The 22,728-nt window shown below is 39.1% G+C and overlaps 1 protein-coding gene across 3 annotated transcripts in view; it reads right to left on the bottom strand.

The window, feature by feature from the left end:
* Nucleotides 1-22,728, bottom strand: part of EPB41L5 (erythrocyte membrane protein band 4.1 like 5) — a 54,507-nt gene that overhangs the window by 6,795 nt on the left and 24,984 nt on the right. For all 3 annotated transcript variants that reach the window (XM_017823511.1, XM_017823510.1, XM_017823512.1), the window contains 8 exons: nucleotides 22,531-22,600; nucleotides 21,657-21,826; nucleotides 20,524-20,630; nucleotides 19,857-19,884; nucleotides 17,486-17,528; nucleotides 16,270-16,385; nucleotides 5,593-5,759; nucleotides 4,999-5,093 (listed from right to left, as the gene is read on the bottom strand). In XM_017823511.1, the coding sequence (XP_017679000.1) occupies nucleotides 4,999-5,093; nucleotides 5,593-5,759; nucleotides 16,270-16,385; nucleotides 17,486-17,528; nucleotides 19,857-19,884; nucleotides 20,524-20,630; nucleotides 21,657-21,826; nucleotides 22,531-22,600 (796 nt within the window). The remainder of the gene's footprint in view (nucleotides 1-4,998; nucleotides 5,094-5,592; nucleotides 5,760-16,269; nucleotides 16,386-17,485; nucleotides 17,529-19,856; nucleotides 19,885-20,523; nucleotides 20,631-21,656; nucleotides 21,827-22,530; nucleotides 22,601-22,728) is intronic.

Genomic DNA, 22,728 nt, shown 5'->3' with positions numbered 1-22,728 from the left:
GTTGTAAAGTCACAGCAACACAAAGTAAAAAAGGCACAATGCTTAAATGTGGAGATGAAAAATGCTATGCTAAAAATACAGAGTGCGAGAAATGAAGTGCATCCTAAAACGGCAGCCTAGTTTACTGATTGGAGATCAACATAGCAGCCATTATATATCATATCACTATAGCCTAAGTAAAAGTAGATAATTTACTCTGGAATGCAAATTGGGGAAATTTTTACCTTAAAATCCACTTATAAATTAGAACAAGAGTTTAATTAATGTGCTATTAGCTACCTCTCCAGCCACTGATTATATCAGAGCAAAATGGCAGCCACAGACATAATGAAGACAAATAAAAACGAGATACCTTTCACTACAGTATATTTCATTATGTGAATCGTATTTCTTAATTATAAAATGTTAATTAAGCATTCAATCTACTAATTGCTATTTGATTAGTGGCAGAAGTTAATTAACTGAGTGAAAACTAAACCTTGTGACCTTCCTTCTCAGGGTATGACTCAGCAGGGGGAGACAGAGTCCTGCTTTCCTCACCATATGCCACTGTCTAGGCAGGCTCTTCCCTGGAGGTAAGTGCTGCATTTCTGCAGCACTCCCTGGAGCAGGGACAATCCTGCTGCACTCCTACTTGCACCAACTGCAGCGTGTCCAGAAGGAATGAAGCCCATTGCACAGAGAGAGAGCAGGAGAGAGAAGTTAAAAATTTGAGATGAATACCTGTCCCCCCACAGCTCTCCATCCGCTTTCAGCTTTTTTCATTCAATGGAAACACTGGTGAGAACTTGTAGGTATTTGGTCTCTAGAGAGGGGAAAAGCATTTTCTTCTCTTGTCTCCCTCTAAATCACATTTCAGAATATCCAAATAGGATCTTATGAGACTATCTAAAGGAGAATTCGTTTTAAAATTTTGACCCCAGTCAGCAATGAACTTCGCAAAATATTCAAGGGTCACTGTCAACATAAAAAGGTATGAGGACCAACAACCCACTGCTGATGATGATTACTGCTGGCAGATATTAAGAGATGCATTCACATAATTTATGAAGATTAACAATTATTAAACATTTAAGTGTTTTTATTTTAGAGAAGCTGCTGGAATTGCCAAAAGTCTGGAATAACTACAACCAAATTATTATTTGTACAGTCACAGTAACCAACTGTGATAATGCTTAAATCCCTACATGGGACCTCACTGAACCAGACGCTCTAAGTAAGAGTTCCTGCACAGAATTTCAAGTGCATTATTCCACTAATACAGTAAATCTCATCATTTTAACTGAGCGCCTGAAGCACCATTTTGTCGTTTAACTTCCTCTCAGCTTTCTCCACCTGAACAACCAATTTCATTAGGTCACTCCAGTCTATTAACAATTAGATTCTCTACTTTTGAAAAGTTTAGTACTATTACAAAATATTTTAGTGTAATTGAGTATAAATTTCATACCACTACAGAAATATTTGCATCAATATTAATGATCCATTTTTCTCAAGCCTTTCTATTTTGTGCCTGAAAAATCATGTAGCTACAGGGAAAAGCATCCATCAACTGATAAAGCCTCAAGATGTCTAAATGACAAGACACTTCAGGTGTTCACACAAAACAAGAAAGCTGTTGGGGTTTGTCATTATTCTAGCTTGTTACAAATGTTTGTTGTTTCCATGGACTAGACAAATTACATTCTCCAAATCAAAGCTAGGGAGCTAGGCAGCGATGTAAAAAGGTAAGGAAAGATTAAAGGCAGCAGCAAGGCATGCAATCCCAATACTTTCTGCTTTTGAGCAGTGTTCCTAGAGCCACTGAAAATCACTTTATGCAGGAAGATGAAGTCTAATACAGGCATGTTTTGGAGCAACTTCCATGTATTTACAGATCACAACAAATTCAGAAAAAGCAAACACTCGTGTTCTTGCATTTCTGACCCTGGAGCAGACTTCGAACACGGGCAAACAGGGTGAACATTTTATTGTTCATTTCACTTCAGAAGCTGATGAAAGCAGTGCATTGGTGTACTTAAAACTATTTGCTCTCTTTTGTCAGATCTGGTCACTGCACTGGTGAAAGCTGGGAAAGGACAAAGTCGCATTCTTCCATCCCAACAGATTTTGGCAGTGAGCAGCAGTGAAGAATGAAGCTATTCATTCCCCCCTTCCCAGTTCTCATTCTGGAAAGATTTCTCTTTCTCCCTAGAAGAACAGGGATAGCTAGATAAATATTTCCCTATCAAAGGAATCAATCAAGATAGAATGACTACAAATAAAGAATTACATAAAGATGACTATCAGGCTACCTCTGACCCCTGACAGAAGACAGGTAAAGATTTTTCATTTACAAGGTTTAAATGAGTACTTCATTGGCATATGAGTGTCATGAAGTTCAGGATACAGCTCTGCCTTCATAAGCAGAAAGATAATGCTTTCCCCCAATGCATTTTACCAAACCTCTTACGTTCTGTAACTGTTTTTACATAAGTCAGTATCTTATGCACTGGTAAATATGGAGACGAAATATGCTGAAATTTGTAACCACACACTTTCAGAGAGAACACTGCATTCCTCTGAAGTAACAGCAAGCTCCAGGATCTAAGTTTATTGCAAGGCTTTAGTGGCTATATTGCAGTCCCATGCAGTTCAGTCTGAAGAGGATAGCACAAACACCTCTTTTACTAACAGATTAAGAATAAAAGTAAGTACAGGAGAAGAGCCAATAGGTACAATTTGTAACAAACATCATAAGTTGAAATTTATAGTTTTTTCTAAAGCAGCCTTCAAAGTCAGGAAGCAAAGTGTTTTTAATTGTTATTCTTAGGTCACTCTTTTGAGGACTCGTTTCCAAACCATTAACCTTCCTCTCTGAAGGGTGTGCTCATTTGGTGCTACTGTAACCTACATGTCTTTGCAATTTGAAACACAGAGAATTTAAAGTATGCGGAGAGTATCTAATTTGTGTCTATCTTTTTTAAACAACCACTCTCAAATGACCTCTTGGTCAGCTACATCATAGTCTGAAAAATTTTATTCAATCTCCTCTACCCTAGAAAAAACACTGATGATCTACTCTTATATTTTCTTAATACAGTTTGCACTTCCTTCTTGAAAGCTGAAGTCTCTTTTACCCAATGAAAGAACTACATTGGCATACTGCTGATCCATACCTCATGTAATTCCCTGTTATGCAAATGTTCTTGCTCTCTAATCAGGTTACTACCACCCCAGTATCTGTAACCTCTAAAGTTACTCAGCACCTCATATGACAGCAGCTGGATAACTGTGACTATACTGAGTTGGCAGCTGTTTGTTAGATTAGCTCATTACAGGCATCTTAGCTTGCTTATTATATATCAGCCACAATTTAAAAACCATTGAGACATTTTTGCTCTGTTCTCTCCAATTAACCAATTAAACATTTTTTTCCCTCTCTCTCTGAACTAAAGCAGAGGTCAGCGGGCCAAAATATTCCTAAATGAGCTGTGTTCATTTGCTTTAGTTTATGCAGAAGTGGTGTTTCAGCATAACAGGACCTACAGGCTACTGACTAATCTTCTTACAGACCTGGTAATCTTTGTAATGCACTCACCAAGCAGAGAGGTGCACAAGGCATCCCTGACAGCAGTCCTTAAAGGGGACATGAGCCAAAGAGCCTGCAGCACCACCCACAGCAGCCTTCTCACACCGAGGTGGAGAACAAGTGCTTAGGAATGGGCTTAGCTCAAACACATACTGCTAAACATCTCTCTTGGCACCTGGTTCCTTTTACTCTTGAAGGAGCAAGAAAAATCACTGCGGCTTCACTGAAAGTTAGATAAATCCTCAGGCTTCCCTGGAAGGGAGGATAGCCCAAAGAGAGATAACAGTGCCAGGTGTTTTACTCTCTCTGCTTGCCCAAAATGCGATAAAGCATCTAAAGCTTTAACATCAGGGAAAGCAGAGTAAAGGAAATATAATTTCCATAATTTTTTAAAGCTCATTAAAAAAACCAGAAGAATATCCTGTATGGGTGCACTTGTCTGATAACCAGTAAATCTATCAAAGTTCACTGCTGTTGTAAAGGAAGATCCTGTCCTCTCCATCCCTTCTAGCAACACTACTTATTTTCACTATGGCTCTGGCATTCCTTTGACCCCTTCTATGAATCTATTTTACTCACTATTTACCAACTTAAAAAAACAAATCAAAAACCTAATGAAATCTAACACCTTAAAAAAACTTCAAAACAAAGGCAGCTAAAAAAATTTTGTTTGCCATTTCGTAGGCTACATTTGCTTACTGAAACATGCAGTGATTCCTGCATGTTTTCCTCCACAGAGAGGGAGGCTGGGGAAGGAAGACCAAAGAGGAGGGAGGAAGGGAGGGAGGGAGAAGAGTGCCTTCACCTCATTTAGGGCACTGAAGCTTGTACTTTGGCTCAGCTGCCTGTGAAAGTGCAGCCTGACTTGCTCAGGAGGATCTGAGAGCATTTAATCAAACCACATCACTCTTCTCTATGTAAACACAGAGAGCACTAACACCTACTTCAGAGAGCAGGTACAAACTGGTTACTTAACAGGAGGGATGGATCATCAGCAAACTTGACTCAAACCAATATCTCAAAAAAACCTTCTGGGAGGGTAACCTAGGGCAACAGAAAAATGCCAGGAAAGCAGCACACCCCTTCCAAAAAGAGAGTAGACTACACAACACCATACAGGTAGTAACCTACAGATAAAGACAACTGAGAAACATTTCAAGCATTTATGCCTTTTACTCCCATTGATTTCAGAAAATTTCACCAGGCTGCAATCTGCATACATGCACCTCTGCCCCTATCTTTACCTCACTGCCCTGTCACACATAGGTTTATATATAATAAAGCAGTTGCATTTCCTTTACTACCCTCCAATATTACTCACTCATATTCTTAAAAATTCTGCAAACAGACCAAGGCAAGTGGAAGACTTTTCAGAATCATCTGAACAAAACTCAGTGACTGTGCCAGGGGGAATGAAGCCCCAGTACCTGTATGTTTATGTTTACGTTGGGACGCTCAGTTGGCACAGGGCTGCTGCGCTCTGTCTCCAGCTGTTTCAGTTTTAGGAATGTGTCTTCAAATGCTGAAAAAGATAGAAAACAAAATCATCTTCCTGATGTTATTGTGGAGTTATTCGCCTTGTAACTTGCATTCTTCCTGAATACTAATTACATGGGTTTGAAGTTGTGCAAAAAAGCACAACTGCCTACTTGCTCAGGCTTCAGAGCAAGTTTCAATCCTACAGAGTGCATGTACCTGATCACAGTGCTCTGCACTCCTGCGAGTTCATCTACCCAACAGGGAACGAGCAAGCACACAGACTTAATTGCTTTTATGGCTGCACTTCACTGTATTTGTGGCTATAGTCAGATCCAACAAAGATCTGACTTCTCCTATGTACCTCTATCCTTGTAAATAAGCTTTGTTGTCCCAGTGGTGGGTAAAACTGTCCTTATGCATATAACCTAAGGGAGCTTCTAAAACAGTTCTGCATTTTTGTAAGGAAACACTCTCATAGCAACCTAACTATTTAACTTTGACCCCACACACCATAATATGAAAAAATCTGTAAATTTGCTTACGATCAGAGTCTGCTTTTTCAGCAGGAGTTTCCTTCGTGCCAGGATGAGGGCAACTAACAGCCTCTTCTGAATCTCCTGTTGCCAAGCCAACAACCGGACGGCCTATGGCATCATCAACACAAGTTTCTGGCAGCTCTGTGCTGTCTAGCAAATCAACAAGAGGGATGCTGCAAAGGCAGAAAGATGGGCAGAGATAGGCAGAATCATGTTACCACTCTTCCTGTAACAAGAAAAAGCTTTGACACATGCAATCTCTCTTTTCAAGCTGTCTTCTGCTAACCAGATGCATTCTGCAAAAAGTATTTCAGGTAACTAAACAGACATTGGCTCTCAGTGAGCTTAAAAACATGACAAAGGGAACATTTTATGTCTCTGTAAGTGACTTCATAAAAGAACAGGTCTGTGTTGCCTGCTGCATCATCACACAGCGGTGGAAAAAGTGAGAAGAAGGGAAGTTTTTAAACCATTAAATACACTTTTTGGAACAAACATTTGAAGTGTTCCTAACAAACTCAAGGTACCCTTTAGGATTTTTACATGAGAAAAAGAAAAGTGAGAGGGGGGGAAGTTGGTATCAAAAAAGTTGTTTGTGCAGCACTTCACCCAACACTTTCAAGCAGAACAGAGGGCAGAAGGGTGCACTGCACAGGTTTGCATTGATGCTGTTATGGTCAGGCACACCTATAACTAGTTTCAGTTTTGTTAGCTTAGGCAGATGCATGAATGAAACTTTAGCAGTCACAATATTTTAAGTGAACCATAGCACGTATGCTGTACCCTGTAAGGATCACTTGTTTCACCTCCTTTGCCTTCTGATGGAAACGTCTCCTTTTTATTTTGCCCTATGAGCTGTACTTACAATGAACAAAGAAAAACAATTATAAAAAGAAAAATTATATTATAATGCTTATATTGTGCAAGCATTCAGGAATCTCATAAATCTCTTCCAAGTTTGGGAGCAGCTAAAGCTCTCCTAACAGCAAACTAACAAACACAGGAACAACTGCTGCAGAACAAGAGGGTTAATCAGACATGGCCTGTGCACATAACTGCACCTTGATTATTGCCCATTTTAGTCTACAATTACCCTTACAATCAGTTTGGTTGCAATATTAGTTTAAGAAGAAAAATCTATCACTTTTGAAAGTCCCTAATATGAGAACAATGACACCAAGCAAGTATCCACAACAGAACTTACCCTTAAGCACAGACAAGAGACACTTCCTACTGGGCAGTTTAGACCAGTTTCTCCCTTACCACTACCAGTTTAATGCCCCATGCCTCTCTCCAGCCCCTGGAATCTGGAAGCAGTGCCCTGTTGTCACTAGAGGCTTCAGGAAAAAAACTCTCCCCCTCCAGCACAAGCACCCAAAAGAATCCTTCCTATGTTAAATATATACCTCTGAAACAGATTACAGGATATCACCGTTTTAGTGCTAATAATGTACGAATCATCTTAAGACAATTAATTGCTGTGAGGCAAAATGAGGTCACTTGCTTGATTCTCTTAAAGCAGTGGAATAAGAAGCTACTAGCAAAGCAAATAATAGGAAATTTTTCAACCTACTGTGCAGCCTCTCTGCACCACTAATGGGGAAGCAGTAGATAGTCTTGCAAAGGGGGAATGATGGATACAAAGATTTTTGTTAGAAGTAACAGACAGGAGTAGATGCTTTTCCAACTAAGGCAACAAAGGAAGTGAGACTGAATCCCATACCTTACTATCAGAGGATGATGATGTATGAGAGTTTTCTAATCTTCACATGAAGACAACAATTTTCTTCCTATTTTCTTAGAGTTTTCTACAAATAGCCTCCCAGTTGTTTAATATGACAACCATTATAGAAAGTTCAGATTTTGCCTGCAGCACAGAGAGGTGCTGACACCACGTGTTGAAGAAACTTGGAATAAGTTCCCACGAACTCTACATCAGAGAGGTGATGTAGAGCATCAGTAACACTTCTTTGTGCTTAAGTCTTCTAATTATTTTCTTAGCATTGTAGCACAGTGGACAGAAAATGAGTGAAAAATGAAATTTATCTTAATTAGAAAACTGCTAGGATGATTACACTAGCCTTTTACTCCCCATGACAACTGCAGTAATATTTACTAGACAGACAAGAGAGCTGATTCAAGAACTTGCCTGCTACAGATCAGGGAAGTCTTAAAATGTGACAACATATTCAAATAGCACACTCAGTGTCTAGTGTGTTCCAAAAGCTGCTTACACTGAGGTGACCAAAGTTTGTATAAAAACTTATTGCCATTTGTGCCAAGGGATGGAGAACTGGCTGAGGTGGCAAGGACAACCACGGTGAGACCCTGCAGCTTCACCCCTGCATCATGGCAGGGCCTCAGGGAAACTAAATGAATTTTAGGTGGACTCAAGGAAGCCTCAAAGGCCAAGATTCAAGTAGGAATTGACCCCATCTTGCCTTCAGACCCACTGAAACACCTACTCAGCTACCCTGAGATACGCAGTCAACAAGAGGAAAGTCATACTAGGGAGACTCTCAGCCACTGGAATTTGCAGGCACAAAAGACAGAGCTCTCCAAACAGCATCAAATCATTTGAGGCCACCCAGACTCTTCACCCTCTTCAGAGCACCTGCAGGAGGACTGCCATGCTGGCTTCATAAACAGCCAAACTAGGGAAATAAAAAGCACAAGATACTACTTGCATCACTACACAGAATTTCTGACATCTCTTACAAACACACTGATGAACTGTCCCACCAATCAAAGGCTGCCCAGGAAAAGTAGGAAACAGTCAGCTTGCCCTTCTCAACAATGAAAAGGGCATTAGCTTTCCACGTTCCCGTATTTACCCACGTACAAGGGGATATTTTGAACTTTGCACAGCAGTAAGTGCCAGGCTTTGTGTCTCCAGAATCAACTTCTACCAGCATATTTTAAGAAATACTCTGAGTAGAAATGCTGATAAAAGATACCAGGAGTTCATGCCACATAAATAATTATGCATATAGGAATAATGAAGATTTGTAGTACATGGAAAGGTTTAACCCAGTAATAAATCACACAGAAGTCATTATATGCTTAGGGATTTCACACAGTTAGGGGAGTAGCTACTGCATTCTCTCTTCTTTTTTCCTGACAAATATATTGATATTAGTATGTACCACACAGCACTCAATGCATAATGTGACTGAGAAAGCTGACAATTACAACTGGCGTGGTTTTAATTTCCTAGTTGAAAAGCAAAACCATACTTCATGCTAGTTTATGAAATACAAATCTTCAAAATACAGTAACTGAGTCTGCTACAAAAGAGGTAATTCTCTTACAAACAATCTAATTGCAAACAGCACGGTGTACCATGCAAGCTCCTTTATTTTTTCAAACTGGTAGTGACACAGAATAGTCTCTGACACAGACTCTGCAAGGTAGTACAGCAGTATGAAGTTCTTTGTTAATTTTCTTAATTTTGTTGCATCCAATGTTGTACCTGAAGGTAAGAAGAGTAGTGAATTTAAACCTTTTCAGATTTTTTTTCCTAAATAAAAATGCAAAATATTCAGAAAAAAAAAGAGCTTCCTTTTCCATTAAAGTGTAGAAAGCAAAAGGAAAAATCCTGGGGATGTAAGATCAGACAAACAGAGACAGCTCATACACATTCTAATCAAGCAAGTCCCACATTTCAAGACTTCTGCTGTCTTCCATTTGTTTGAAGATAATTCTGAATACTGACGTAGCGCAATATGTGCAAGTCAACAACTACAGCAAAGGTTGAACCTTTTCTGCAGCCAGCACCTTGGGAAAAGGTGCTGGCTGCAGAACATTCAGGGATACTAAGCAAAGCAAAAAAAAATATTACCACCACCCTGTTTAGAAAGACATCTCTGTGCTTCCTCATTGCAATTCCTAGAGCATGTGACCTGTCCCTGTAAAAATGCAGCATCTGCTACTGAGAGCTGTCACTCACCCTAATGGATACTAAGATAGTAATTCTCCTTAAGTCAATGAAGGCACATCAAAATAAGCCCAGCACAGAGGAAAATCTACCCTCAGGTTATATGCAAGATTCACAGCCACGTGGCAAAAGCATGCAAGGTACATCACACTGAAACAATTTAATCCTAAAGTAGATGCATTTTAGGCAACCAGGGCTGAATCTGTCATGCAAAAAATCTACTACAAAAACCTGTGTCACAGTTTTAATTACCGAACTCACAGTTAATTCCAGGGCAGTCCATGACCATCAGGAGGGTCACCAGCCCTCTGCTCAGCACTGGAGAGACATCCCAGAGGCTGTGCCCAGCTCCGGGCTTCCCAGGACAAGAGAAACATGGACATACTGGAGGGAGTGCAGCAAAGGGCCATGAAGATAACAAAGGGGCTGGAGCATTTGAGACAGGAGGAGAGGTTGAGAAAGCTGGGGTTGCTCAGCCTGGGGAAAAGAAAGCTCAGGAGGATCTCACCAATGTTTATAAAAACCTGATGGAGGGAGTAAAGACAACAGTCAAACTCTTCTCAAGGAAGCCCAAAGAAAGGACAAGAGGCAATGGGTACAAACTGAAATACAGGAAACTCCACTGAAACCCAAAAATTCCCCCAACTTTTCTTCCTGTAAGGCTGGTGAAACATGTCTCTCACAGCAGGTGTGAAGTCTCCATCCCTGTAGATACTCAAAACCTGGCTGGCGTGGTCCTTGAGCAACCTGCTCTACTCAAACCTGCTCTTAGCATGGGGGTGGACTAATTATCTCCAGAGGCACCTTCCAGCCTCCACTACTCTTTAATTCTTTGACAGCCTCACAAAACTTCTCTGATACCTGAGGAGTAAGCCACTACTTGCAGTGGCCTGACCTCTACAAAAGCACATCTAAACTTAAAACTGCAATAAAACAGTGACTTGTTATTGCAACAGTGTTCTTGCATTTTAAATACAAAAGTATCCCAAATTCCTCCATTCAAATTAGTGGCTTTTTCTCCCTCAACTACAGAGACATTTTATGATATTGTTCAGTTAAAACACCTGTTTTCATTTGCATATTCTTATGCAACTTTATAAATAATAAAGGAACACATAGGTTTGCTTCACTCCAGAAGTTTACAACACCCACCATGCATAATCTAAACCTAAAAATAACACAACAGATTGCTCCTATCACCTTGGTAGATCTCACAGATCTTTAATATACAGCTTGCACATCCTTTTTTTTTTTTAAGCAGAGTCATAAAATAGACTTTTCATTAGCAATCTCCTTCCCCCTGTCAGATGCAGAGGTGAGGAGACAAAGTATCTCAGGCAATATTAAGTTATGTCTTGGCTGACACTTACTTTCTTGGTTCTTCTGGGCTGAATATCTGGAAACAATATTTTTGGGCTCTGTGGCAATTTGAAACATAGTGAAAGAATCTGAAAATCATTCAAGCACCTTCTTTATCCTAAAACCCAAATATAAATGAATTTTAAAAGCCCTCTATTACAGCTTTTCATCTTTTTTTTCTTTATAACAGGTAAAGAATATTGCAATTTAAAAGAAGCTAACTTCAGAAAACACATGAAAACACAGTGTGTTCAAAGGTAAAGGTCTGTTCTTCATGTAGTTAAAGGCCCCCAAGAATACCAACGAGCCATGAAGCTGGAGTCTTAACCTCTGACTTAAAAATTAACCCTGTGAATCATATGGTTGAACTGGTGTCTGTCAGGAAATATTTCTGTTTTTTTTCAACTGAAGCACAGCAGCAAAAAAGAAAATATTTTAAAAAGAAAAAAAAAGATAATTACTCTTTGCCTTTTTGGGAATTCTGATCATTTTATTCTTAAAAAAATGAAAATAATTCTATTTCATTTCCAAACAATATGTTTCAGAAGAGGTCTTACTGAAAAAAAAAGGTTAGTTTTCAGATCAACCATGTACTTAGATATTTTCACGTGACCATGGTTCAAAAGGAGGGGCAGTTACATCCTCTATTTCTCTTAGATTTTTGAAACCACATTATAATCCACTAGTTTCATGTGTAGTTTTATAACAAATGTGACATCCTGCATGGCTTTCAAAGATAAACCCAGCTAAAAAAAAAAGTAAATCTTTCCATCTTAAGGAAAACCTTAACATAATTTAAAAGATCTATCTAGATATAAATATAGATAGATATATATTGTTTTTAATGTAAGAGTGACGTGTGGCTTCTGGTCTATATGTTCTTTTTTCTTTGAAGACTAAATACCAACAGCACAATATGCAGAGCCTTTGTCATAAAGCTTTTCTCCCCCTCTACGGTCAGCTTTGGGTCCGTTGTTCTTATCTCAGAGACAGCTCAAGGGGCAATTTCTCAGGCTCTGCTGGGAAGCAGTCCCAAGCTCCAGCAAGGCCCACATCTCAGAGGCTGGTCATGGTGGTTTGGACAGCATAGGCACCAGCACTGCTGTGCATCCCCGCGTTCTTCACATTGCGCTCGTGGACGAACGCGGGGCACTGTCCGTCCGCGCCGCGCGTCCTCGGCGGGGCCCACGCGTCCCACGCGCTTCCACCACGGAGACACCGGTCGGCAGCGTCAAAGGGCCTGGAGTGTTGGGGAGCGGGAGGGGGCACAATTAGTAAATGGGCACGGAGGAGGAAGAGGGTGGAAAAGTAAGGCAAAGGTAAAGATAAGGAGATCGATGCAAAAAGATGAGGAAGAAGGGCATTGCTGGGAGGTAAACGCTGAAGGAAGAGGCATGCGATGTACGTGTACGTGAGGACACTGCCAAATAAACCCCTTTTCTGCACAGTATCATGCACATTTTTGCACAGTTCTGAAATGACAAGTTAAGCTCTCTCATGTATACATTGCCTACACTTACCAAATGAAAAGCGCGTTATATTTCAAAGTGCTTCACAAAACTGAGTACGAGCTGTGTGCATTTTACAGATGGGAGGAAATAACGCAACGGAGGAACAGGCCTGCCAAGTATACAGCATGCTTTGTTTGCAGAAAACAAGTTTAAGAGGCAGGTCTAAATGTACAGCTGAAACCAACATCTGTAAGCAATATCAGTTTTCAAAGTCACTGGAAAATGCAGATTTTAATGCAAGTTTCAAAAAGAAAAGGAGAAGAAAATAGAAACTCAGAAAAATGAGCATTACTATGCAGGAAAAAACAGTAGAGCAAACACAAAGAATTCACAATTTAGGTGACTAAGGGACTAATACTACTGAAGAAGTTGACTGCAGCTATGACTTGGATTAGCATAAAAAACTTAGTTGGAAAAGGACCATTTTACAAAAGGTCACAATACAAACTAAGATCTTGCTTTCTAATTTTGCATATGAAGGCATAATGGTTTGTAAATTTTAAATTTTGAATTACTAAAATCAAACCCACAGAAATGCCATGCACAGTTATGGCTAGTCTATACCATAGTTGGAATAAGGTCCTCCAAAAGCTAGAAAAAAAAGCAAGGGAGAACACTCACCACCTTAAACAGTGTTTTGAAAAATATTTTTATGCAGGAGCCCTTAGCTAGGAAACTGAAAGGCTTTAGGCACAAGCATCTCCAAAGCAGCAAGGATAAGCAATTTACTGAAACAGCTGAATTTTAAAATACTTAAAAAACGGGCAATGATCAGATGAAAAGATAACATGTTATCTGTTGTCTGTGTAGCACTAGGATCCTTCACTGGTACGTTTTAGGAGCGGTTGATGTGAAGGTACAGTCAGGTATCAAAAAAGTGCTTGGAAGAAAGCACTTCATAAACTATTGAAGCAAGGACATTCCTAAAACAAAGGTATTCCTTCAGCTTAATGTAGAAGACTCTACTTAATGAGCCAAATCTAAACAAAGTGAAATGATTGTTGCTGTTCACATAGAGGGGTCAGACAGCCTTCAGCTCAAATTCCACCTTCTCATGTTCCAGAACAGCCAAGCAGCCAGAGCAGGAGCTGGAAGATCACAGTGTTAAGGCAGGGAAGCAGGAAAGCATGCAGGATTCTCAACAGTGGTAAATGATTAATGTTCAGGGATAGTCCTCCTTTAGAAAAGAGACAGGTTTTATATAAAGGTCACCCATGGGTAAATTCAAAATTTTGGTTTTTGTGAAATATGCCAAGGGAGTGACCTGTACATACTGAGGGCTCCAATCCTCAACAGTTTGTTACATTGTTTTCCCATCTCTTTCATGTACGCAATTAAGGGAAAGCTACATCCAACAGCAAGCAAAGAAAAAAAAAAAAAAAGAAAAAAAAAGGAAAAAAATCCCCTACTTATTCCACAATAAGGATGAAAATATAGAACTTTTATCTCCTGTCCTATCTTGGCACAGAAAGAGCTTCTTGGAAAAAGACTAAACTTAGAACAACAGAGTTCATGTTTTAGGCTTCCCAGACTTGCAGCTAATATTCCAGAACACTTTCAGATCCTGCAGACCAGTACAGCTTTCCTGTACTGACAATTTTACAGGAATGGAGCAAAGTTAAAAAAAAATAAAAAAAAAACAACAAAAAATCCCACACTAAAATCCTTCCTATCTGGCAAAGTACTTTCTACAATCTGGTACAATTGCTGTTGGCAGCTGCAGCATTAACATTTTAAATTAAAGGAAACATTGACATTAGGACGGATCTAAGCTGCAAGGTAGCCAGTACAGGCATCTGCCAAGCAGAGCATGGAAACTCATGAGGTCGGGACCTTACTTCTAAACTCCTTCAATCCAACTATCTACCAAATCCACAGTCCAAAAGATTTTGGTGTTCTCAACAATCCTTGGCAAGCTCTCTCTAAAAGAAGACTATTTTTCTGACAGAAAGCAAAGGTAATTCATGCAGAAACAGGCCAATTAAAGACAGTAGCAGTTGGAAGGAAATCTTGTTAGCAGCACCGAGACACCCTTGCAGGTGCAATAGCCAAGTCACAGCCCCCGGCAATAAATACATATGTTCTGGCAATTATATTAACCTAATCCCACTTCCCATCTAGGCAACCAAAATGTAGCTCAATTGCTGACTCAGCTCCAAACTGTTGTCTTCTTCCTACAGCTGGATGTGCCCTTTATTACAGGCAGTACTGTTTCCAGTGGGTACACTAAAACCAGAAGACAACCACTTTCAATAATTATATGGCTCAAAGACACACAGCACATTTGCAGTACAAGCACTGCACTCTCAATTAAAATATATCAATTGCCAAGAAGCTTGTCTTCTTTACAACACGCTGTTTTGGGTTACATGCAGGTGTATTTCACATTCACTCCCACTCTTCTATACAAAGGCTACATCCTGCAGCAGCTGGCACATAAGCTTAGACGCCTTGACAATGTTATGACAGACAGGCTTAAATTCTTAATCCTAAAACAGGCATACCAAACCCAAAACTGAAACAGATTGGCTATAGAGCCCTCTCTGCTTCAGAACAAAAGCAGTGAGATTTCAATAAGCAACAGCAGCCTTGCAAATACGAGCAGGAACAGTAGCACCAGTCAGATATCCAAGGAGAGCTGCTTGGAGCAAGAGTCAAACATCTCCACCAAAGGAAATACAGGTCTCTAGCACTCATCTTGCAATTAGGTCAAAAGAACAAAAATAAAACCATATTGAGAATGCTGAAGAATAAAGAGACCACCACCTTTCACCCACCACCACGGAAGGAATCGAGTGACCAACAGGATCCCACCATAGACAAGCACAGAGTTCAGATACTAGATAAATCAAGGGCAAAAGAAAGAAAAACAGCATTGATCATATGTTCTGATTGAAATTTCAATAAAATGCAACTCAAAGCAGAATTACCATCCCCCTTATCATCCCAAATCAGTAGTACGAAAAGTCTTTAAATGAATACAGTTTATGAAATTAAAATACATCTGTCATCGTACTGTTAGAAACAGGTATCATCCACTTTTAAGAGATACTGAAGCAAAGCAGGTTCATATACCTGACAATGGCAGAAAGACTTTTTCTCTTGAGGGCTGAAACTGCTTGGGATAAGAGCTTTTGTGTCACTCCATTCCACTGTTACTGCTCCTGAGGAGTCTGGCAAAAGCCAGAATGATCCTTCTAGGATAAGCCATATTGCCTCTGAAGGCAAAAGAAGCTGAAGAAGTTAAGATGACATGTGCACAAGAACTGGGTTGATATATGTCAGTTTCGGTTTGAAAATAGCTTTGTAATATAGAATTAATTTAAGAAAAGTTAAATGATGTGTACATTTATCTATCTTCAAACAAATCATCCTCGTTTTGAGATGCATCCAATCCATAAAACAAATACTCTGATTACACGAAATCAAAGCTCTTATCTTCAGCTTGTGTCATTTTCCTCAAGCTCCCATTCTTCCCAAGATCATGAGAAAAGTCACCCATTTCAAAAGGTTCAAAAGTGATTCACAAAGATACCAGTTTACAAGATTCTGTATTATCCTAAGGATCAAGGTAAGCCCTTGGGCCCATGATACCAAGCAAAAGGTTACAAAGGATATTGTGGCAAATGAGAAGGACATAGCTGTCTCCAAGACTTGAAAATGCTACTTCAGTCCGTGAAGAAATTTTCTTTTGGTTGGCAGTGACTAAGCCACACATAATTCATAGGAAAAAAATCAGCTGCATGATCACTAAACTTGATTGTCAACTTCCATAAAGATATAAGGAGAGTAGCTTACTTAAGTACAGATAAAGGAACAGCTACTTGAATCATGCATAAGCAAACAAAATCCACTTCCCAGCAAAGCAGAACATACCACTTCTTGTCTTGCTGGCTGGCTCCTGGGCTCCTTGGGAGGTTTTCTATTTCCACTAAGACTGGGGTGGAAGGAACCGCTGTTACGACAGGTAGGTTTGGTTTTGCATTCCAGCTCTTTGGAGACAGAATATAAACAAGTTATTATACACAATTAACGACATGATGACATGCTAAAGAGAACACAACAGATCACCACTCCTTATGCACGAAACTAAAGCAAGGCCATTGTCTTCCCTTACTTCCATAGCACTGGATACCTATGCCCAGTCTTTTCCAGTACTGCACACAGTACTGGGATCATAGGGAATCCAAGGCTGCTCAAAGATTCTGATAAAGAGCTCTGTGTCCTTTTTAAGTTCATGCAGTAATGCTTTCCTTCTGTAGGAAACTTTTTAATAATGACTGGCACCTTTGTGTTGCATGCCTTTGGGCTGCCATTTGAAGCATAACAGCTCCTGAAAAAAACCACTCCTTTTGCACAGAAGGCAAAAGGCTGGGCAGAGTAGCAATCTATCAGTGAAAATTGAGTATTTTAATATTAAAACAACCCAAAACCTTGTTTCCACCAATATGTGACCCCTCCTGGTGCACTCTTCATCTGAAATGCTCCAGAAAGCTAGACATTGTCTCTCCAAACTCCAAGTCTTTTTTTTTTCTGATACACAGAGTTACTTTACACTAACATCATCCATTTTCAGTGAAACAGGATATTCTGTGCACAAGTACTGAGGAGACAAGTATCTCTGATTTCCTTCTCAATTTCAGAAAACAAAGTATTTTTGCTAACAATGTATTCTTTAATTTATAGGTGCATTCCCCTCTTTCAGACAAAAAAAATACTGTCACCAGGAGCAACATAGGTGCTAATGAACTACACCCCCACCTTTTTTGTTTTAATTGTAATTACCATATAGAATTAATATGCTTTGGATAATAACAACTCTCACAAAAGTACTTTGTGTACCTATGAAAATCTGTATCTATAAATAGTGTCATTTCTAGAGTACTGGGGCAGGAGGTATCTTCCTTACTCCAGCTAAATTAACCAATTATCTTGCTTGTCAATTAGCAGTCATTTCTTGGTATGCAATTTAGTAAGTTAACTGTTTTAACTTTCAGTTGGTCAATCACTGGATTTTAAGAGCAAATAACAAAATTCTCACATCTGTTGAAACACATTAAAACTACTAAAACCAATGAAAGAGAGTCCTTACTTGTGATCCATTAGTTTGGCTGATAACAGCATTGTTTGCAGTACTGAAAGGCAAGAACAATTTAAAACTGAGTCAGATCAACAAACTGCTTTTGCAGACTGATAGAACTGTAAAGATTTTCAGAAAGAAACAAGAAGACTAACAAAGATATTTTCAAAGTATTTAACTGTTCTCACAAAGAAAACTGAAAAACTTACACTTTAGGTCAGCTGTCTCATTCTATGTAGCTAAGGGTACCACATTATTTTTTACTTGTTCAAGCTGTAGTTTATCTGTAACTCATCTGTTTTTCCCTCTTCCTTGCCTTAACTAGTTTGGTTTAAAAAGCCTTCCTAATTCAGCAGTAAAGTGGGGCACATTTAAAGCAAAAATTATACAGTTTTAGTTAAAGTCCCAGCAAATACGACATTGTTTCAAGTTCACCTACATGCTGTAGATACTATGTTCCATAACTAGAACCCTTCTGATTTGAAGCTTCACATCACAAAGTTTATCACAAAAATTTATGAGTTTGTTCTGCATACAGAATGAACTCTAATGGACTTAAAAGCAGCTATTCAAAGTTTCGTGCACAGCAGCTCAGCACAGCATTAATAGTAATTCTATATTATTAAATATTTATTGTATTTGATAAATTAAATATCTATTCTTGATGATTTCTGAATCTGCAAGAGACATCTCACATTTTCAAGAGATTTAAAAGCATTATACCTTATACAATAACTATGCATTATAAATCATGCAAAGCAAACTTTCTCCCCAGACTTCTAATCTTCTAAAAAAAGGTTCCAATCTCCTACAATCCATTAATCTGCTGATTTGTGGTCTGGACAATAATTATCCAATCTGGCAAGGTGACAATTCAAACAGATTTCTGTATCTACTTCAGTGACTCTTTAGAACTATTTTATTTAAAATACCATAACATCAACACTGAACAAGCTGTTCCTTGTCTGTTCCCTACTTTGTCCCTTCTCTATTCAGAGAATGTGGAAGCTACCACAGAACAGTCCACATTTAACAGAAATATTAAGGAATGCCTTCTGGGTAGTACCTTCCCCTGTGCTGAGTTAATACAGAAGAATGGAACAACATACATCTTTCATGATGCATTTCAATTAGCAACACTGAAGTGTAGAGTTTCAGAAATGGCACAGCTTGCTGTGGAGACTAACAACAGTGCCACACCTAAGGTGCAGATCAGGAGACCGCAGTCTTATCAGAAGAAACTGCTCACGAAGTTTCTCTTTCCACTCTCAGAATGACCTAAGCAGCCTGAAACTCGGAGAACGGCTTGACAACATAGCATGATGAGAGTAGTCATTAAGCAAATAGTTGCATTTTGCAGCAGAGGATCTTTAAGCACTCTAATGACACCCAGTTTGGAAGAATACTTTCTCATTTTATAAAAATAAAAAACAATACAGGATGTCAAAGAGAGCAACTGTAGCCTTGTCCCCACACTTCTCAGACTTCTCCCCCTCTCATGCAAGAATCAACCCTCCTGCTACAAACAGAAAACGTTCAGCTGTATTGAGCATGATGTTTTGAAACGTTATTTTGACATTTCTTGCCCAGCTCGTCACGGTGCTTAAGATCTACGAGCACTTACTTTTTAAAAAATAATACGGTTGCAATTAATCACTGTGATGTTCACAAGTTATTAGGGCAAAGGACAAAAACCAGAACTGAGTGACTTAGTTCCTTCACTATCAGTGTTCTTAGTTCCTTTTTAGGCTTCATACCTTAAGGAAGGGTATGAAAACTGTGTGATTCAGATACATATGAGTAATTTACATTGCAACAGCAAGTATGAACTTACACATCCAGGAAGACCTTCGGTACAGAAATAAAGAACCAAAAGGCCTCCCACTTTAAATGCTGATCATGAATAAACATAAATACTAAAGTATATAAAAATAAATGCAAATATTGTATAGAATATAAAATCACTACCCTATTTCAAATATTTATTTTACTATCTTTTCTCTGTGACCTTCACTTGATGATGTATTTCAGTCACACAGCCAGAGTAGGCAGATTCCAGAAGGAAGACATTCTCACACACTTTTACCTGATCTCTTTACATGGCAGCACACAGAACTACAACTCATATCCAGCAAGAATCACAGCTAGTCATAAACAAACTTTTCTGTCTGCTAGTAAGCAAGTCTGGCAAAATTATCTATGTGATGACAACACAAGAGCTTTGCTTTGAACGGTGGTTTTTACGTAAAGCAAACAAACACAATACCCATGGCAAAATCACAGTTAAGAGGCTATCACTGTATATCCTCCTTCTGCAGACACATGCTCAAGTACAAGTGGCAAACATCAAAGAGAGAAACTCAAATACTGGAATGCACCTTACCTCGTTTCTTCCAGTTTAGCAGTGTGTGCTGCAAAAATATAAAGCGTTAATTAAAATTTAATTTATAATTAGGTTATTAATTAAATATTAAGTATATGATTAATAAAAATAACCTAGCACTGCCTAAAAGTAGGCAACCAAAAGAGTAAAAGTTGCATGCATCCCACATAAATCTGAAGAGCAAACCAAGGAGTCAGACTTAAGTAAGTGTCTGAAAGCAGACATGGCAGTCACACTTGACCTGTGCAAGAGTGGGAATAAGAGACAAAGTATCACATGCTGTCAGGTTGTGACAACAGACTGCAACCCCCAACAACAATGAAAAAAGCCTCAATGACAAAAATTTTTAAGTCTATTCATAAATTTCAAGTATTATCATTAATATATCACTGCTTCCTGGACCCAAGTTTTCCATCTTCATACTGAGACCTACTGTGCAATCTTCACGGGTGTTTTACCTGAAGAGCAAGCTGGAATGACATGCTTTAGAAACAAGTTCTTTCTAATAAATACACATGGTCTCCTAAATAAGTAAAAGAAAAACTAATTTTGCAAATTCAAGAGAAGGGCAAACAGCTACAGAAGGATTCCTACACAGAACTTTTAAAGGAGATGATTACTTGATTCTCACATTGGATTATACTTCTCAGGATGGAAGTTCTTTTACCTTTCATTTGTAGGGTTCGTCTTGAATATCTCTTGCTGGGCCGTCTTTCAAAGGATGCTGATCTCCTGGCTTTGTTGGTCTTGGTGGTTTGATATTCTGTTTTCCCACTAAAAATGCCATGCAAAAGTATAAAGCAATAAATCACTTATTTTTTCAATTTGTAGCCTAATATCTGATCTCAGTTCTATTAAAACACCCCAAAATTCACACCTCAAAGGGTCTTTCATAAAAGAGGGAAAGAGTTTTACAAACATTCTAATATTCACCCCATTTTCCTAAGACAAATGGTTGTAGTAATGACTCCTTAAACCTTAAGCTGTTCATAAAACACGCTTGCCCTTTGCATATTTCTGTGGTCACAGTGCTTGATGTTTGGGAGAGCCTGAACAATGCTAGGAGAGAGTACAGCTTAAGTAATGTTGCTGAAGGTCATAAAGAAAGATGATAATAGGACTAAAAAGCAGCATCTAGATGCTCATGTTCCCAGATAAGTATTTCTTTCCAAGTTTGGCCAGACTCTACCCCCAGGTCAGCAGCACCCTCATGTTCTGCTGACTCCTCAGTACCACCGATCTTTTTTGAAAAGACTACGTGGTATTGCTACAGTTGCTGGAAATGGAAGAAAAATATATGCACACTGCCTGGGGTCACACCCCATCCCCTTCCACATGTTCTCACCAACTCTGCTGGGGAATCAACACCGTCCTGCAGGCTACTCTGGAATCACAAGCCATTCCATAGACTGTTACCTGCACTAGGTAGTGCCTTACACAGAACAGGCATTATCTGAGGCTTTTGAAGCATTACCATGCCTCAAACAGCTGGGAACTCAGGAGTCAAAAAACTTGCAATGTCCCCAGCTGTGCAAGTTAATCATCCATCCTCTATGGTACGTTTAAAAAAGTGTGGCCTTCCAAGATAAAGTCATCTATGAAACACAATGTACTACATATAAGGAATATAAACCTTGAGAAATCCATATGATTTAATAAACCCAATAATACAACTCACTCAGCTTGCAAGTTTCACTGTCCTAGATGAAAGAAAACCAAGTATCTCCCCTGTTTTCCTGCATAATCCAAGAACAGCAGTAACTGACAGAAGAGACGTGCTAAATGACAGACCACACCAACCTGTATCGGAACCGAGACCCCAACCGGATGAAGCCTGATCGACTTGAGCTCTTTTGGACAGGACCTCGGAGCCGGAAGAAGGCATGATGTTCCACTGCACATTTCCACAAGTGTTTGCAGGCTTTGGGATGATCCAGTCTAAAGACAAAAGTGTGCTCCTGCTCCTTTCCCTTAAAGCACATAAAGCACACTGACGACTTACAAAGGGACTAAATGAGTCAAAGCTACTATTCCATGCAACCCCAATAAAATTTGGGTCCTATGAATACTGAAATATATGTTTAAAAATATTTTAGGCAGAAATATCAATTTTTTCAGAAGCTTTAATGAACAACTGCTTCGTTGTCCAAAGTCGGAAAGGGCTAGGGAGTCCATATATTTAAGAAGTCAAACCTCTGAATAACTACAAATTAAAGACACCATTACAATAGGAAGGTATTTCTCAATCAGGCTAACATGGTTTTACTTCCAGATTGGATCTCCTCAAATTACCAATGCTCATTTTTTTATTGTCTCCGCTCTATGCAATTTCTTTCCCATGGGAACAATTCTGGAACCTGCTTAAGGAATTAATTCCACTAAATGTGGTACATGGCCTTTTTCTAAACTTTTTTGTGCAATGCACACTCTTCCCAAAGTATTTGATCTAGTTTCACAAGGCATTCCACTTTGAAAAACAGGTGAGAAAAAAAGTAATTAAGTCCATTTATTTTTTACTTAAGTCCCTTCATTTCCCGCCTCCCCCACCAAGTCACATTAAAAAATCTCGCAGGCATCCACCTTAATTCTCAGAAATTAAATATAGAGATCAGGAGTATGTAAACTAGTGCTGTATAACTAAGACTGAGATACAACTAAACAGATACTTATCCACCTGTTCATCATCTTCAACAACAACCAGAGTGAGTTTGTTTTTCTTGAAGTCAAGCCTTGTTATCTTTGGCCTGCAAGATGAACAGAAAGTGCAGGTTACGTCTAACTCTCTTAGGAACTCACTGAGAAGGTACCTAATATTCACAGTGCTCTCATATCCCAAACATAATTTTTTCTTCTGTTATTGCAAAAAACCACA

This window comes from Lepidothrix coronata, unplaced genomic scaffold (genome assembly GCF_001604755.1).
Source record: "Lepidothrix coronata isolate B3197 unplaced genomic scaffold, Lepidothrix_coronata-1.0 Scaffold103, whole genome shotgun sequence".
Lineage (NCBI taxonomy): Eukaryota > Metazoa > Chordata > Aves > Passeriformes > Pipridae > Lepidothrix > Lepidothrix coronata.
This window is presented reverse-complemented; position numbering and strand designations above follow the sequence as displayed.